This window comes from Bos indicus x Bos taurus, chromosome 2, assembly GCF_003369695.1.
Source record: "Bos indicus x Bos taurus breed Angus x Brahman F1 hybrid chromosome 2, Bos_hybrid_MaternalHap_v2.0, whole genome shotgun sequence".
NCBI classification, from domain to species: domain Eukaryota; kingdom Metazoa; phylum Chordata; class Mammalia; order Artiodactyla; family Bovidae; genus Bos; species Bos indicus x Bos taurus.
Genome location: NC_040077.1, coordinates 14,991,788 through 15,011,322, shown reverse-complemented (window position 1 = coordinate 15,011,322; position 19,535 = coordinate 14,991,788). Strand labels below are relative to the sequence as shown.

General features: G+C 38.3%; 1 protein-coding gene across 1 annotated transcript in view; it reads left to right on the top strand.

The window, feature by feature from the left end:
- ITGA4 (integrin subunit alpha 4) overlaps nt 1-19,535 on the top strand; it is a 93,870-nt gene that overhangs the window by 31,647 nt on the left and 42,688 nt on the right. Inside the window, exons 10-15 of the mRNA XM_027556174.1 lie at nt 3,478-3,589; nt 10,999-11,093; nt 12,283-12,373; nt 12,988-13,033; nt 13,412-13,566; nt 19,305-19,459. Coding sequence (XP_027411975.1) covers nt 3,478-3,589; nt 10,999-11,093; nt 12,283-12,373; nt 12,988-13,033; nt 13,412-13,566; nt 19,305-19,459 — 654 coding nt within the window. The remainder of the gene's footprint in view (nt 1-3,477; nt 3,590-10,998; nt 11,094-12,282; nt 12,374-12,987; nt 13,034-13,411; nt 13,567-19,304; nt 19,460-19,535) is intronic.

The window sequence follows — 19,535 nt, the reverse complement described above, 5'->3', positions numbered from 1 at the left end:
GAGCAATAACAGGTTTGTGAGAAAATTGGTTCATTTCTTAAGTCACGGTATTTTTATTTGGGATTTTACAAAATAAAATGTTTCTAGAAGGTATTTTGTTTAATCAGTGAGAGCATTTAATAAGCATGCATATTAAGCACTATACTAAACTCATTGCAATTTAAGAGAGAAAAGAGTCTTATAAAGCTGAGAGATCCTTAAAATTCCAAATATAGAGCAGGAAAATCATTTATGCACTGGCATATCCTAGACTGTTTAAACCTAAATTTAATAGTAAAACAGTATCATCTGTGAAGTGATCATTTGTTATCTCATTAATAGTGAAATCAAGAGTTACTTTTTCTTATATAGATATTTCACATTCTCCTATCAATTAATGGTCTCTCTAATAGAAGCTGCATCCTCATTTTACATACTTTTATTTCTTTTTACAACTAAAGTTTTTGAGAACAGTTTAAACAGTGGTATAGATACCTAATATAAGGCGATAAAGAACCATTTTTCCCATTGAAATCTTCAGCAATTCCAATATGAAAAACAGATAAAAGTGAAGTGCCTTTGTTTAAAGGGCAAGGGAAGAGTTCTCCCCTTAGACCACCCTCTTGTTCACTCTTCACTTCTACACCACTCAATAGAGGCATTGAATACTGGGGTTAATTTCATCATTGATTTCCACGTTTAAAACCTCTGCTATGTTTTTCTTCCTTTGTTGCCTTCCAACTTCTTGTTCCTAACTGTGAAAAGACAATAACTACTACTTGACATTCAGTTTGGTTCAGTTTAGTCGCTCAGTTGTGTCTGACTCTTTGCAACTCCATGGATTGTAGCATGCCAGGCTTCCCTGTCCATCACCAACTCCTGGAACTTGCTCAAAACTCATGTCCATTGAGTCGGTGATGCCATTCAACCATCTCATCCTCTGCTGCTCCCTTCTCCTCCTGCCTTCTATCTTTCTCAGCATCAGGGTCTTTTCTAATGAGTCAGTTCTCCGCATCAGGTGGCCAAAGTTTCAGCTTCAGCATCAGTCCTTCCAATGAATATTTAGGACTGATTTCCTTTAGGATTGACTGCTTTGGATGTCCTTGCAGTCCAAGGGACTCTCAAGAGTCTTCTCCAACACCACAGCTCAAAAACATCAGTTCTTCAGCACTCAGCTTTCTTTATGCTCCAACTTTCACATCCATACATGACTACTGGAAAAACCGTAGCTTTGACTAGATGCACCTTTGTCAGCAAAGTAACGTCTCTGCTTTTTAATATGCTGTCTGGGTTTGTCATAGCTTTTCTCCCAAAGAGCAATAGTCTTTTAATTTCATGGCTACGTTTATCATCTGCAATGATTTTGGAGCCCAAGAAAATAAAGTCCGTCACTATATCCATTATTTCCCCATCTATTTGCCATGAAGTGATGGAACCGGATGTCTTGATCTTCGTTTTTTGAATGTTGAGTTTTAAGCCAGCTTTTTCACTCTCCTCTTTCACTTTCATGAAGAGGCTCTTTAGTTCCTCTTCACTTTCTGCCATAAGGGTGGTGTCATGTGCATATCTGAGGTTATTGCTATTTATTGGTGTGGTTTACTATTGTCTGGACTTCCCTGATGGCTCAGATTGTAAAATGTCTGCCTACCATGCAGGAGACCTGGGTTCAACCCCTGGGCTGGGAAGATCTCCTGGAGAAGGAAATGGCAACCCACTCCAGTATTCTTGCCTGGAAAATCCCATGGACAGAGGAGCCTGGTGGGCTACAGTCCATGGAGTCGCAAAGAGTTGACTTCACTTTCCCTTTACTATTGTCTGTCTATTCTTTTATTGGAGTATAGACACTGTGTGCAGAGGAATCGTCTGTTTTATTTACTACTATTTCATCAGGGCTTGAAAGAATCCTGGACAAGTTAGGTGCTCAGGAATTGTTTTTGAGTGAACTGAAGAAAGAATGATACTTGAATGAATGCTGGCTTCCACTTCTGCTGAAAGAGCTCTCAGGGGTCCTGAGTGAACTCTTGGTCACCGTTCTGTGACTGGAGAATACTTGAAGAGTGATCACCACTTCTTTAAACTCTCCCCCTGAAGCTCAGTGCCCTTGTATTGTCTTATCTCCTCATCCTCTCTGGAGTCTCTAATGCCTTATGGTCTTTAGGCATTTCTCTATGAGCAAAACAAGAATCGAATTTTTTTAGCTGGAAAATAAAAGGTGAGGGGCACTTCACAAGGGAAGAATATGTGTGTGCTATGGAAATGATGAACAGACTTGTTTGAGAAGTTAAAAGATCTATGATGAGTTGTACATGGTGTGTTTTTTTTTTTTTTTAATACAAGGGAGTGACATGATCAGAGTTTGGAAAGAGATCTGGCAGATGTTATTGCAACAACTCCTACTAAAACATTGTGATGGTGGTGGTTTAGTTATTAAGTCGTGTCTGACTCTTGTGACCCCATGAACTATAGCCCTCCATGCTCCACTGTCCTTGGGACTTCCCAGGCAAGAATATTGCAGTGGGTTGCCATTTCCTTCTCCAAGAAATCTTCCTGACCCAGGGATCGAACCCAAGTCTCTTGTGTCTCCTGCATTTGGCAGGCAGATTCTTTACCTACTGAGCCACCAGGGAAATCCACTGAAACATTATTTCGCGTCTAATAACTCACTTTCCAAAATCAGAGACAGCAGTTGACCAACTCCTACTACAATGCTGCTGGAAAAATATTCCCAAGGCCAGTCAGTCATGTCACTCCTCAACTCAGAAACCTTCAGTAGCTCTGTCTGGTTTTCTAAGTTGAGAGTAAATTTCACCCGGCATTCAAAGTCCCACCCCATAAAACTCCAGTCTTACTCTTTTTGTCTTATTCATTTGCACATACTGCTCATTAGCCAAGTAAACCAAGGTAGCAAAGTTCTTTGCAATTTGTATTTTGCTGGTCAGTTTCCCTAAGTATCAAAACTTTGCCCATTCTTTAGTGCCACCTTGACAACCACCTCCTTTATGAAATCTCTGCTGGCTCTCACAGTTAGTATGCTCTCCCTGCTTGCTCATATTGCAAAGCAGTACCTCTTAGTCATTAACATGCTTGTGCTATGCCTTCCCTTAACTGGGGGCTTCTTCGGGGAAGGGAGTGTCTTACACACTCATTGCCTTGTCCTCTTTCACTCATTCATCCTTTGCGCAGTGCATTGCCTTTATTAGGAACTCACTAAATATTTGCTCAATTGAATTATCAAAATAATTTATTGGATTTTCAAAGCTAGGGATCATGAGTTTGACATTTTTTTCTGTCCTCTGAGCTCTAATCATACTATTATATGTGTTGACATACTTGATAAATATTTATTGAATTGAACTGAGATGTGTGTACTAAAGCTCAGACTAGTTTGTCCAACCTGTTTGAAGCATTAAGAAAAAAAATCCATATCCAATTACAATAGTAAATCATGTGTCAAGTTGTCAGTGTTATAATGACACCTTTCTCCCTGTTTCTATCTAGGGAGCAGTAATGAACGAAATGGAAACAGAGCTCATTGGAAGTGACAAATACGCTGCAAGATTCGGGGAATCTATAGTCAATCTTGGCGACATTGATAATGATGGCTTTGAAGGTAATTAAAATCATTTAATTTGGTATTTGATTTCCAGTTTTAAAAATTGGACATGGGAGAGAATATAATTGGAGTTTTATGTTGTTTGCCTTTCTATAGAAAATGGAGGCAGACTGGTATGCTAAGTTTTTTTTTTTCTTTAGCGTTATACCCGATTTCTTCTCAGTTGTCAACTATTCCTTCAACAAAGAGCGATATTGAACATACCTCATTTCATTGATTCTAAGGCACCATTGGTGCTAGTGGTAAAGAACCCATCTGCCAGTGCTGGAGATGTTAAGAGACACAGGTTCAATCCCTGGGTTGGGAAGATCTCCCTGAGAAGGAAATGGCAACCCACTCCACTATTCTTGCCTGGAGAGTCCCATGCACAGAGGAGTCTGGAGGGTTACAGTCCATGGGGTCTCAAAGAGTCGGACATGACTGAGCGACTTAGCACACAGCAGGTACCCTTGATTGTAAGTTGTTTTAAGTCATTATTTTATGTGCCCCTAAAAATGGTGCCTCTTAAACTGAGACTCACTATTTTTCTATTTTAAGAAGAATGCTGGTTTCAGAAATGTGAAAATGTGGAAGAAAATGTGTATCACAGACTCATTGGATCATATATTTAACTATCAGTGTAGTAAGACACTGATAAAACCCAGCAGCGGCTGGCTGCAGAGCTTTAGCCCGGCTCTGAAAGCCCCTTACTGAGCCAGGCTCTCCTTGTTCAGGTTGTCCTGTTGTGGGGAAAGGGGGTCTGATGGTGGGGGAGTTGGGGTCCCAGGAGAGAATCCTGAGTAGTAGGAAGGGAGAAACCGGCAGACTCGAAGACAGGGGCTATTTGCCACCTGATAGGGATGCATTTCAGCAATGGGATGGATGGTCTCATCAGCACTGTGACTGTTGCTGAGGTATCAGTCCTGCTGTTGAAGGATCTGCCTCTACCAGCCTCCTCTCTTAAAATGTGCTGACTTCAATCTAGTTCTAAGTGGTTAACTAAGTCCATTAAAACTGTGCCTAAAATAATGAATGGGTTTGAAAGGAGAGTGTATAATTTCTAGAGTTCAGCAAATAAGTATTTGATATTTTCAAGACTCAGAATTATCTTCCGGAAATGGTTTTTGGCAATTTGTATCTGGTAGGAGTAGGTCAAAACTTCCGTAAGCCAGAAGGAAAAACACCAATACAGTATACTAACGCATATATATATGGAATTTAGAAAGATGCTAACAATAACCCTGTGTACGAGACAGCAAAAGAGACACTGATGTATAGAACAGTCTTATGGACTCTGTGGGAGAGGGAGAGGGTGGGAAGATTTGGGAGAATGGCATTGAAACATGTAAAATATCATGTATGAAATGAGATGCCAGTCCAGGTTCGATGCACGATACTGGATGCTTGGGGCTAGTGCGCTGGGACGACCCAGAGGGATGGTATGGGGAGGGAGGAGGGAGGAGGGTTCAGGATGGGGAACACATGTATACCTGTGGCAGATTCATTTTGATATTTGGCAAAACCAATACAATATTGTAAAGTTTAAAAATAAAATAAAATAAAATAAAAAGAATTATATAATTAAAAAAAAAACTTCCTTATATACTGGACGTAATTGAGGAAGTGCTATAAAGGCTCACTTTGCATCTTGTTTTGCCTAAATGCTTCATTCTACTTTAAATATTTAAAATATGGTATTCTACAAGGAGAATGCTGGTTGGCTATTGAAAATATGCTTCCAGTGAGCCCTCTTGAATGTGAAATAGTATAATTTGGCCTACAGATGCCATTTCTGGATTTTACTATTTTTAAAACAAAAGGACATAAACATACTTTTATAGTATGTGTATATATCTTTATGGTTATGATTACACATTAAATTTTACATTAAAATATCTATAAAATGTTAAGATGGATATTACATTTCACAATTAATCATCAATTCTGTGTTATCTATCGAGGACTTATTTTTTGTCAGTTGTACCATGCCAGCTGTAGAGTATGTGCCATAATGAATGTAAATGAAGGAAACAGTGGCATACTTTTTTTAGTTTTACATTCAAGTGGAATATCAGATTAAGACATGAAAAAATTCCTTCCACATCCTGTTTTAATTGACAGATCTTAAGAAGAATATTCACTATTTTGATTGAACATATTTGTATATGTGCACATGAGGAATGTTTTTTTTGTAGTATCTAAATGTCAGTGATGAATGATTCTTATAAACAGATTGAGTTACAAAAATGTGATGGATAGTAGGCAGGTTCCCTTATCAAAGTCACTCTGGTACTTGGGAAAATCCAAGACAATTTTCTAGTTATGTGAAAGACAGGCAGAAAATGTGTTGTCCAGGAGACTTAGAAAGGGGGAATTTAGAGGAAATCTTCAGGGCACGATGCAGAATTTGAGTGAATATGAGAACCGTGGCTTTCACACAGCACTTTGTGTCTTGGAGTCCTCAGCACACATCTTCTAAAGGTAATATCTATATGCATGGAAGATGATTATTCAAATGAATGTTTGCAGTATTCCAGCATATTTTGTGCTATTTATGATTTCATATATAGTTCACAACATATTTACATCCAGTGGCCACATTAATTCTGATTCATTTTAGTGCATGTTTATAACATCATATATCTTTTACTAATTCAGTTTTTTCTTCCAGTTTTATTGAGTTATAATTGCATGTAACATTGAATAAGTTTAAGGTATACAACATAATGATTTGATACATGTGTATTGCAAAATGCTTACTACAGTGTTTAGTCACCATCTATCACCTCACACTGGAGAAGGCAATGGCAACCCACTCCAGCGTTCTTGCCTAGAGAATCCCAGGGACAGAGGAGCCTGGTGGCCTGCTGTCTATGGGGTCGCACAGAGTCCGATACGACTGAAGCGAATTAGCAGCAGCATCACCTCACATAGTTGCAATTTTTTTTCCTTGTGATGAGAACTTTTAAGATCAACTCTCTTAGCACCTCCCAAATATACAACATTTTCAGCTACAGTCACCATGCTGTATATCCCCAAGACTTAACTGATCTTCTAATTGGCAGTTTGTATTTTTTGACCGCCTTTACCCAGTTACCCGACTCTCTGACAAACAACAATCTGACCTCTGTTTCTATGCGGATTTTTTTTCCCCTAATTCCACATACAAGTGAGATTACACAGTATTTGTCTTTGTCTGTCTGACTTACTTAGCATAATGCCCTCAAGGCCCATCCATGTTGTTACAAATGACAGAATTTCCTTCTTTTTTATGACTGAAGAGCATTTCTGTTTTGCCCATGGGTGTGTGTTTTACGTATTTTAGATGCTAGCCAAGACCATGTTGGCTTGGAAGTAGGCTTTTTGTGTTCTAGCTCTTCACTGAGGTCTTTAATTCCATCCTACCATATCTGTCTGGGTGAGCCAGCAAGGCATCTGTCTTTTATTTTTTCATTATGTGATTCCCTGTTCTTTTTCCCCATCTTCTAACTTAGTTTATTTTTCTGGGATATGAGTGAAGTCACTTCCTGTTCATGGCAGAGTATGTGGGATTGTGTAGAAAAGAGAGGAAAACCCTACCTGTTTGTTTTCCTTCCACCTCCAGTCTTAGATGCAGATCAGACTTCATGTCCTTTTACTGTGCACAGCTTTGTAATGCTTTACATAGTAGACCTCAGTTATTTTGGCATTCGTGACATCACTTTTTTTTCTTCAAAAGGAAAAAATTAGAATATATTAGAATATATTTCCTGTGTCCTTAGAAAAGCAAAACAAGCTATTTTCTCAGATGATAATCGATCAATTTGGCAAGAGTCCAGCATAAACATTTCACAGAATAGGTAATAGACAAACCTATTCAACCAATATGATCAGACAGACAGACAGATAGCATTTTAGCCATAAAATGGTTCTGGCAGGACCACTTATTTCTGGTTTATGTTTTCCAAGTTGAGCCTGGAAAGTGAAAGTGTTACTCAGTTGTGTCCAACTCTTTGTGACCCCATGGGCTGTAGCCTGCCAGCCTCCTCTGCCCATGGGATTCTCCAGGCAAGAATACTGGAGTGGATTGCCATTCTCTCCTCCAGGGGATCTTCCCGACCCAGGGATTGACCCCGAGTCTCCTGAGTTGCAGGCAGATTCTTTAGCATCTGAGCAACTCATCTGACTTTTAGACTGTATCTTTGAATATTTTTTTGAGCTGAACCATAATAAAGTTCTACAATTGTGAACTATATGCTATATCAATTTATATGGTCCTGAGATTCTTATATATCAAGTCACATAGTGAACATTTCTTTCACACAGTAGAGGAACAAGTGCTAGGAGGGGAGGGTGTTGGTCATAACTCTATGTTAATGACTTTATAGAGCATGGTGATGGAGAGTACAGGTTCTGGAGCCATACTGCAGGGTTTAAATCCCACTCTACCACATCCTACCACATCCAGGCTTCCCTGATGGTTTACACGGGTAGAGAATCTGCCTGCAATGCAGGAGACCTGAGTTTGATCTCTGGATCAGGAAGATTTCCCTGAAGAAGGGAATGACAACCCACTCCGGTATTCTTTCCTGGAGAATGCCATGAACAAGAGGAGCCCAGCAGGCTATAGTCCATGGGGACACCAAGAGTCAGGCACAACTGAGCGACCAACACTTTCATACATTACCACATCCTAGCTCTATAACCTTTAGCGAGTTTTATTCTGTACCTCAATTTCTTCATCTAAAAAAAGTGAGGATCAAAAAGTATTTGACAGTGCTGTTGAGAGAGTTACATGAGTTATAGTGGGTTATGTGAAAATAACATGAATTTTGTATGTTAAGCCTTTAGCACAATGCCTGCCTTGTAAACAGCATATAATTACTAGCTGATGTTAGATTGTTATGGTCATACTAATGATAATTGTTATGGTTTATACTAACAGTGTAATAAATGTTCAAATGAAAAGTTAAAGTTGTCAAATATCTCCATGTTTATTCTCTAGGTTTTCTCCCAACTAAGTTGCACAGGGATGGAAAAACATTTTATTATTAATAATGTATTCTCCTTATTTCTATAATGATAGCTGGAACTTTAGGACATTATATAAGAGATCTAAGTTTCATCTTAGGAAGGAAGAGTTTGGATCTATATATAAGCCAGCATCTGAATATACTTAAATATGTTCTGCTTGGAATTAAATTGATCTGGGCTGGCTTAATAGTTCAGCTGAAAAGGTTCATTTGTATTGTTTCAAGATAGTTTTATTAATATAGATCACTTGTGCTAGTAACTGATAAACAGAATTCTTGCAGTATCAGCTTCGTAACCCAACTTGCTATCTTTTCCTATATTATCATCAAGAATCAAGGTACAAAATTCTGTTAATAGGTACTCAGGAGTAGCCACATGGTTGAAGTATAACCCGTGCCCCCCCACCCCCGCCCCATGAATGACATTGCTAAGTGGGCTCGTATCCAGTGGCTACAGGATGCTTCCTCCCTTACTCTTTCCTCACTCTTTCCTCACTCACCCTTGTCTCCCTCTTTCTCTCTCCTTCTTCCTCTCCCTCCCCATTATGTTGCTTGATTTATTCAGTCTGCACAGAAATGGCTCCAACTATTCCAAATTGTCACTCTCCCTCGTGCCGTGCTGCCTCTTGCTCCCCTACGATGGCACAGGATGTGTCCTCTGTCCCAACATTGTCTTTTTTCACCTGGCTCTGACCTACTATAATCTCACTTTGGTCATCATATTCTATGAGAAGACTTCCCTAATTTTCACCACCTTTTCCCTGCATGCCATGTTATTATTTTTACTTGCTGTTCTTCCCCGCTAGGGAGAAGGCGATGGCACCCCACTCCAGTACTCTTGCCTGGAAAATCCCATGGACAGAGGAGCCTGGTGGGCCGTAGTCCATGGGGTCACACAGAGTCAGACACGACTGAGCGACTTCGCTTTCACTTTTCACTTTCCTGCATTGGAGAAGGAAATGGCAACCCACTCCAGTGTTCTTGCCTGGAGAATCCCAGGGACGGGGGAGCCTGGTGGGCTGCCATCTCTGGGGTCACACAGAGTCGGACACGACTGAAGCGACTTAGCAGTAGCAGCAGCAGCAGCAGCAGCTTCCCCACTAGACTATCAGTTCCTTTTTGTGACACTGTCCTGTGGTGTCCTGTAGATACTCTGACACATATCTGGTATGCAGTAGGTGCTCAGTAGTTTTCCACTGAATGAATAAATGAATGGATATATTTTGTACCTAAAAATTGAAAATACTTTGCACAAGTTAAAAGAGGCTAGGTTTGGTATGTCTAAGCAAAACAGGCTTAAGGTATGTCTACTATTTAATTTTAGAATAAAATAAAGTTTTGTATTTTTAAAATTGGGCAGCATTTGGCACAGAGTTTTATTCCTATTGAAAAAGCAGTGCAATATTACAACTGTAGTTGTTGAAAAACTTTTAGATCTGATGAATAGTGATAAATATCATGAAAGCAAACTTTCTGTATTTTAGTTTCTGTTAAAGTAATATGAAAAAAAATCACTCTAAAAATATATGAATATACCCAAATAAATTGGCATAATATTTGGTAAAGACAATGAAATGTTCTTACAAACTTTTTTTTCCTCCTGTGTACTTTGTATTTATAGCACTTAAGCAAGCATGTTATTCAGTTTCCATTTTCTCTTGGTCTTATGAAAACATATCCTTCATTGGAACAGGAATTAATTTAGAATTCACTTTGGAAATAAGTAAAACCTATAACTCAAAAAGGTTCTTGTGGTTTATATTATTTAGAGATGATAATAACTGATTCTATGCTACACACTGCTCTAAGCACTTCACATGAGTTACATTCTTCGGCACCAAGGTGAGTTCTTCCATGATCCTGTGCTGAACTGAGAAAACGGAGATACGAGAGGTGAAGAAACGGGCCCAGGAACTTCCCTGGCAGTCCCTGATTAAGAATCTGCCTTCCAACACAGAGGGTGCAGGTCTGATCCCTGGTCAGGGGGCTAAGATCCCACATGCCATACAGCATGGCCAAGGAAAAAAAGAGTCGGGCCCAGTGAAGGACAGGGAAGCCTGGCGTGCTGCAGTCCATGGGGTCAGCGACTGAACAACCATAGAGACAGCTGGGCACCGGATAGTGCTGGGGCCAGGCCCTGATGGTCTGGCGATAGGACCCACGTCCTTAACCATTCTCTTAGCCTGCCTCTAAGGCCATAAGACTCGAATTTCCACACACAGACTTGACCGTACAATCCTGTACATTGTTATGACAATGAGAGTATTGTATATATTTTTTTCTGTCCAGTGAAAATATTGTTTATTGATAAGGAGTTTTCCTATGTGATATTAAGTAAAGAGCATGAAGGCTAGTTTTCAGAGTCTCATTCTTTGCATTAAGAGTTTGTTTTCTGCCATTTAAATTCTTGAATAGATGTTGCTATTGGAGCCCCACAGGAAGATGACTTGCAAGGTGCTATTTATATTTACAATGGCCGAGTAGATGGGATCTCAACAACCTTCTCACAGGTGGGATAATACTAGTCTATTTTCAAAAGAAACACTGGTAATAAAATCCTTCTTAAAACTTCCAGTGTTAACATGCACTTATTTTTCTTGCGCTTTCAAATACTTAATACTGTTTCACCATTTTCTTATAATAACAGTAGATGGTCTCATTTTTAAGGTCATTAATAACTCTATGAAATCATTTTATTTCCGTAAACAAGAGTTCTGGTTCACTTCCATTCTACTTTGTCTTTAACCTCTTCCTGATTTCTCTCTGCATGTCCTCAGATTTATGTTCTGAGGTAATACCCCTACTCTTCCAAGTAAGCCCATGTGGATTTGGTTAACTGTCTCGCTTCATGGCTAAAGCCCCATCTTCCATGGAGGTTGCACAGGAAGAGCAAAGACTCAAATGAAACTCTGTGTTCCTTTCAGTGCAAAGCAGTGAGATGAGAGCACTTTATTAAGGTTTCCTGACCTAACTCTGACTTTAATTTCATATTTTGAAAAATCAGGACAATTCACTGCATAGAAAAAAACTATACGCACATGCAGAGAAGAGAAATCTTTCCAAAGATACTCTTATGGAAACTTTAGCTAATACTGTTATTTTTGATTAGGCAAGGTGGGTAAATGATCCTCGATATAACATGAAAGAGATATATTTGTCTATTAAAGAATCCGAATTCTCTTGGACAACTCTGATGCTTGTAAATCAACGTCTGCACAGGAGATTAGACACGTGGAATAGCAAGCACATATCTGACTTGAGTTGTCCTTGTCAAATACTAGAAGCCAATCTGGCCAAACAAGATGGTTATTATAAATCTAAGAAGTAGGCTCCACTAAGTGATCATAAATGTCTAATTTTCTTATGATCAGTTTGATTCCTCCTGTTGCTCAGGGAAATAAGCACAGAGCCTGAAAAAAGACTGAGGAGAGAGTGTCAGGAGTGTCTCAGGAGATCTTTACTACATAATTTTCCCTTTGCTCACAAGGTGAAGGAAGCAGTTTTTTTCATGTCACAAAACAGATGTCAGTTCTCCACTTCAAGACGGCAACTACTCTTTCTCCCAGACACATGTATTTGCCTTAACTACAATGCATTTGTTAATAATGTGTCAGGGCTCATTATTTAACTCAATCATTGTTTCTCTGGGATATTAGATGTTTAAACCCTGCTTCCCAGTCAACTTTACTATTTTTTCAGAGAATTGAAGGACGTCAAATCAGTAACTCATTAAGTATGTTTGGACAGTCTATATCTGGACAAATTGATGCAGATAACAATGGATATCTAGGTGAGTATAAAGTTGACTATATTTTATATATTGAAATAAGCACTGTTGTGGGTGATGCTTTACAGTGAAGTACATACAACTGGTAGAAAAAAGTGTTGATTTACTAGTGAGTTTTTTCCTTCATTTTTAGTACTCTTTTGAATTCACACACGGGTCAGAAGTAATCAAATAATTACTAAGCTTTTACACTGTTAGTTACTTAATATTTTATTCCTTGTTTTCAAAAAAGTTAAAAGCATTCAGGAGAATAAATCAAACATATGATGATGAAAAGAAGAGGATTTTTTTTGTAATTTGAAAGGAGATATCTCAGCGAGTGTTCGTAGTCCAAAAATTGAATTTTCTTTTAGTAAGGCTGTCTTTATATCATATGTTTATATCATAATGTTTATGTTTATATTATATGATAAAGGGATGAATGTCATTGTAAATGAGCAGATTCAGACACATGTGAAATGAATCTTAAGATGTAAGCGTATCTTTTCTAATTAATTTTCTGTAAATAGTATTTTGATATAGTCACAAGGTGATATGTAGTTAAGTATTTATGGCTGAAAGTAATTCTCTTTGACTAATGATGATCATTAATCTGTGTTATTTTTTTCTTCCTCCAGATGTAGCAGTTGGTGCTTTTCGGTCTGATTCTGCTGTGTTGCTAAGGTAAGGTTGATAGATTTCACCACTTAATGACAATTGGGCTTAATTGTAAATGATGGGAGGCAGTTTTTAAAATCAGCATGATGGTGACCTCATAATACTCTTTTTGGTACTCTGAAATTTAATTATTGAACTTTAGGATACTTTGCCCATCTTACCTGGATATATACTTAAATCATCTCAGTCAATATTTTTAGAGATTTTAATAAAAATTTATTTTGATTCATACATGAAAATATAATTGTGTGTATATATGTATATATGCTATTAAGCAGTTTCATGAAATTACTTGATCAGTGGAAACTGACATTGCAAATGTATTTGTCACCTTAATGAAAAATAATTGTGCAATTAATATTGCTAATTTTATTTCCTTCTTAGGACAAGACCTGTAGTGATTGTCGAAGCTTCTTTAAACCATCCCGAGTCAGTAAATAGGACAAATTTTGACTGTATTGAAAATGGATTGCCCTCTGTGTGCATGGATCTGACACTCTGTTTCTCATATAAGGGCAAAAAGGTTCCAGATTATATGGGTAAGGGTGCCCTTACAGAATTAATGCCTGACAGAATGTGCACTTCCCTCGTAAATCTCATGATCATCTTTCGAGGCTTTTCCATATTTCACCATGGAGTGGTTTTTAGGGCAGGAGAGAGCAGCCTTTCTTCATCACCTTCTGGATTCTTGGTTTGTTCCAACCAATGAGTTGGATAAGTTCAGGCTTTAGTTGTTTAAATATTATTGCAAGAAGTAGAACAAAAATATCACTTGCTGTATTATTTAAGGTGAACTAACTGAGCTTAATCTGTAAGATCTCTTTAAAATAAAAAAAACATCACCATAGCTCCTCCTGTTTTACTAGGCTTACTGAAGTCTTGAGCTGGCTTAAGTTGGAAGGCCTGAGAGGAAGAAGTTTCTTTTCTTCTTACCCTATCCTGTTTGGGTAATTGAAGAAGCTTATCTGAAAGTCTGGGTCCTGGTTCTAATTTTGATAAATAAGACACATCTCTTCAGGATTTACTATGACAGTTGGTTTCTAAGAGCTACGCCCATATGCCTGTACATAGACAGCTCTCAATTATCCACTCTGGAGAAAGTAGCTTATGTATATAATTGTATTTCTTTTTGACTGTGCTAGGTCTTGGTTGCTTTGTGCAGGCTTTCTCTACTTGCAGAGAGTGGGGGCCATGCTGCGTTTCAATGCACGGGCTTCTCATTGCAGTGACACCTTGCTGTGGAGCATGGCTTCTAGGGCTTCAGTACTTGTGGTGCCTGGGCTTGGTAGTTGTGGCTTGTGGGCCCCACAGAACACAGGCTTCAGTAGTTGCAGCACGTGGGCTCGGGAGTTGTGGCTCGAGGGCTTATTTGCATGTAGAATCTCCCTGCTGCTGCTAAGTCACTTCAGTCATGTCCGACTCTGTGCGACCCCAGAGATGGCAGCCCACCAGGCTCCCCCATCCTTGGGATTCTCCAGGCAAGAACACTGGAGTGGGTTGCCATTTCCTTCTCCAGTGCATGAAAGTGAAAAGTGAAAGTGAAGTCGCTCAGTCGTGACCAACTCTTCACGACCCCATGGACTGCAGCCTACCAGGCTCCTCCGTCCATGGGATTTTCCAGGCAAGAGTACTGGAGTGGATTGCCATTGCCTTCTCTGGAATCTTCCTAGACCAGGGATTGAACCTATGTCCCTTGCATTGGCAAGCAGATTCTTTTTTTTTTTAATTGGAATATGATTACAATATTGTGATGATTTCCGCCGTACATCAGCGTGAATCAGCCATAGGTTTACATATGTCCCCTCCCTCTGTACCTCCCTTCCACCTCTCCCCTCATCCCACCTGTTTAGGTTGTAACAGAGCACCAGCTTTGGGCTCCCTGCATCATACAGCAAATTCCCACTGGCTATCTATTTTACATGTGGAAATGTATATGTTTCAGTGCTACTCTCTCAAATCATCCCACCCTTTCCTTCCCCTGCTGTGTTCAAAAATCTGTCCTTTATATCTGCATCTCCTTTTGCTGCCCTGTAAATAGGATCATCAGTACCATCTCTCTAGATTCCATATATATGTGTTATTAGATGATATTTGCCTTTCTCTTTCTGATTTACTTCTCTCTGTATAATTGGCTTTAGGTCCATCCACCTCATTAGAACTGACTTAAATGCATTCCTTTTTATTGCTGAGTAATATTCCATTTTGTATATGTACCACAACTTCTTTATCATTCATCTTTTGATGAACATCTAGGTTGGTTCCATGTCCTGGCTATTGTAAATAGGGCTGCAATAAACATTGGGGTACATGTGTCTTTTTCAATTAAGACTTCCTCAGGGTATAGAACCAGCAGTGGGATTGCTGAGTCACACGGTAGTTTTATTCCTAGTTTCTTAAGGAATCTCCAAACTCTTCTCCATAGTGGCTGTATCAGTTTGCATTCCCAACAGTACAAGAGAGTCCCTTTTCTCCACACCTTCTCCAGCATTTATTGCCTGTAGACTTTTTGATGATGATCATTGTGACTGGTGTGAGATGATACCTCATTGTAATTTTGCTTTGCGTTTCTCTAATAATGGGCAATGTTGAGCATCTTTTCATGTGTTTATTAGCCATCAGTATGTCTTCTTTGAAGAAATGTCTGGTTAGTCTTCTACCATTTTTTTGACGGCATTGTTTATTTTTCTGGTATTGAGCTACATGAGCTGTTTGTATATTTTAGAAATTAATCCTTTGTCAATTGTTTCATTTCTATTATTTTCTCCCATTCTGAGGGTTGTCTTTTTACCTTGCTTATAGTTTCCTTTGTTATGCAAAAGCTTTCAAGCTTAATTAGGTTCCACTTGTTTATTTTTGTTTTTATTTTCATTACACTAGGAGGTGGGTCATAGAGGATTTTGCTGTGATTTATGTCAAAGAGTATTCTGGCAGGCAGATTTTATCCACTGTACCACTAGGGAAGTCCTGAAAAACTAGCTTTGATATGGTTCATGCAACATTGTGGTTAATCTCAAATCTTATATATGTCACTTCATAAGCATTATTTTTTTCCTAGCAAATTAATGTTCCTAATTATATTATATTTAAGCTAATGTTAGGATAACTACTAATGAAACTGGCCCATGGTAGGAGAGAAACATAAAAGAGTTTACCATTTTGATGTTAAAAATTCATAAATTTCCTGTACCCCACAGGATCTATCAAGAATTGTTCATACCCTTGACCCTGTAGGCTGTCCTTCAAACATCATGAAGGGAAGCAAATACTGAACCAAGCTTTAGATATGTGACAGAGGCCTCAGTCTTATCAGCCTGTAATAAGAAGTATAGAATGAGCCTGATATTTTCTACTTTAGATCAGATTCATTTATTTAACTTTAATTTTATTCGAGTATAGTTGATTTGCAATGTTTTTCGTTTCAGGCGTACAGCAAAGTGATTCAGTTATACACATATTCATTCTTTCTTAGATTCTTTTCTTACAGATATAGATCAGATTCATGTTTAATAACGTTCTGCAAAAGTCCTCATTAAAGACTCAGTGATAGGGCAGTGAGCAGAACCTCCATCCGATTATTGGTTGAAGTAGTAGCCATTTGAGAACATGACCCTGGTAACACAGTGACACAGGCAAGCTGATGGATTATCTGAGAGATACACGTTAAATATATTTTCCTTTATGGAAAATCAGTGTTTGTTGTACTGCCAATTCCTTTGTGACCAAATACTTCTTTAAATGGTTGAAAACAAATATATGAAAATCATAAATAATCATAGCATTGTTGCAGAAGCACACTTTATAGTGGTTGTAAAATGACTCCTTGGGAGAAATAATTCACATGGTAAACATATTTAGTAAAACCAGGACATTTTGCCCTTACTGCAAGTGGATTTTTATTTCCCTTCTTTCATGTACTTCTTGTCTGAGCTCAGGGTGATGAATTTGTAGATGGCAATTTCAATTGCAACTCTGTCTCTGAGGCACTGAATCTTGGTTATTGTAGTTCTGAAGATGAGTTTTATTTTCTAAATATAAAGAATGATGCAAGATTCATTTGAAGTTTGTAGGAGTGATGTAGATTTTATATTTATGTTCCCTTGAAGTAAGTAGATAAAATCCTTCCAGAAGAATAAGTTACTCCTAAAGTATAAATGAACACTTGAGGAATTATATAAATTATTTCAAATACCACTTATGAATTATTGCTCCTGTGTAATGAATGACATTTCAGAAGACTATTAGATGTAGCTTGTTTTGCAAGGAAACTTTTTTATTTTTCAATTTTTTACACTGAGGTATAATTGGCATACATTATATTAGTTTCAGGTGTACAACATGATTCAATATTTGTGTATATTGTGAAAGTGTCACCAAAACAATCATCCCTCGTCATACATAATTGTAAATTTTTTTCTTGTTTTTTTTTAATTTTTTTAAATTTTTTTCTTGTGATGAGAAATTTTAAGGTCTACTCTCTTAGCATCTTTCAAATGTGCAATACAGTATAATTAATTGCAGCTCCCTGGTAGCTCAGTTTGTAAAGAATCCACCTGCAATGCAGGAGACTCTGGTTCAATTCCTGGGTCAGGAAGATCCACTGGAGAAGGGATAGGGTACCCACTTCAGTATTCTTGGGCTTCCCTTGTGGCTCAACTGGTAAGGAATCCACGTGCAATGTGGGAGATCTGGGTTCAATCCCTGGGTTGGGAAGATCCCCTGGAGAAGGGAAAGGCTACCCACTTAGGAATTCTTGGGCTCCCCTGTGGCTCAGCTGGTAAGGAATCCACCTGCAACACGGGAGACCTGGGTTTGATCCCTGGGTTGGGAAGATCCCCTGGAGAAGGGAAAGGCTACCCACTCCAATATTCTGGCCTAGAGAATTCCATGAACAGTAGAGTCCATAGGGTCACAAAGAGTTGGAACATGACTGAGCGACTTTCACTTTCACCATGCCATACATTACATCCCCATGACTTATGTGGAATTTTGTATTTTTGATCTTCTTCACCTGTATTTCCTATCCTGCACCCCTCACCTCTGACAGCTACCACTCTGACAAAGAACCCTTTAAATCCAAGAAATAGATCTTTCTTTCCTAATAAGATCATTCTTGGAATTTTATGGTTGTTATAAATTTTTCTTTTTCTTTTTGTTTATTGGTGATCTTCTTTAGCAGATGATCATTTACTATGTCAGATTTGAAATAAATTCTTATCAAACTGCCAGAATATTTATCGAGAGAATGTCTGACTACATTTGTTTTTGCACAAATCAATACTGGAAGATCAAGCCAGAAACCCATAAAGATAAGGAAGAGAAACACTCAGCGTCTAGGGCTAGCAAGGAGATGTCAGAGGCAACTGTTATATACGTTTGACTCTTACATCATGTGTTCACTCTTCATTAAAAAAAATAGAAAGATAGCAACCCCTCAAATTGGAAACAAATGAAAATAAATGAACCCAAACCATAGTAGCTCAGTAGTAAAGAATCCACCTGCCCAGCAGGAGACCAGGTTTGACCCCTGGGGGTCAGAAAGATTCACTGGAGAAGGAAATAGCAACCCACTCCAGTTTTCCTGCTTGGGAAATTCCATGGACAGAGGAGCCTGGCAGCTACAGTTCATGGGATCACAGAGTTGGACACAATTGAGCGACTAAGCAGAAGCAGCAAATCATATATGAAATTAGTTCTGTAACCACACAAGATAAAATTATTCCAGGTGATACTTGCGTGTAGTACTCTGCCTATTCTTCCTCAGTCAGATGTTCTAATGACGAAAGGACTCAACGAAGGCTGAAACTTGACTCAGAACTTTTATTATTAGTGACAACTTTGGTATTGTAGTTTTGAAATGTTTATATATGGATGGTGGTATTGGTTTAACTGCTAAGTCGTGTCTGACCCTTGGACAGCCCCATGGATTATAACCCTCCAGGCTCCTCTGTCCATAGGATTTTTCAGGCAAGAATACTGGAGTGGGTTGCCATTTCCTTCTCCAGTTTATATATGGGAGGATTAAGCAAATAACAAAAGATGTTAATTTTCAAAGTTTATAATTCTTGTTTTAAAATTTGTAAAAATAATTTTTGAAATATACATTTAAGATTGTTTCCTCTTTCATATTTCAGGTTAGTTTTTAGAAAGTTATTTAATAAAGACAATTTAATATATTCCCAGTATACTATATAACTGTGACTATTATCACTTCAAAGATAAAGAAAATAAATATCTGTATATAATTATATTCATTGCGATTCTCTCTACATTTCTGCAGTTTTGCTTTATAACATGAGCCTGGATGTGAACCGAAAGACAGAGTCTCCATCGAGATTTTACTTTTCTTCCAATGGAACTTATGATGTGATTACAAGAAGCATTAAAGTACAGAGCAAAGCAACTAGCTGCAAAACACATCAAGCATTTATGCGGGTAATGTAAACTTGTTTTCATTAACGGATATGTAAACTTCAGTATTATCAATACATTTAATTCTTATTGCATTGGT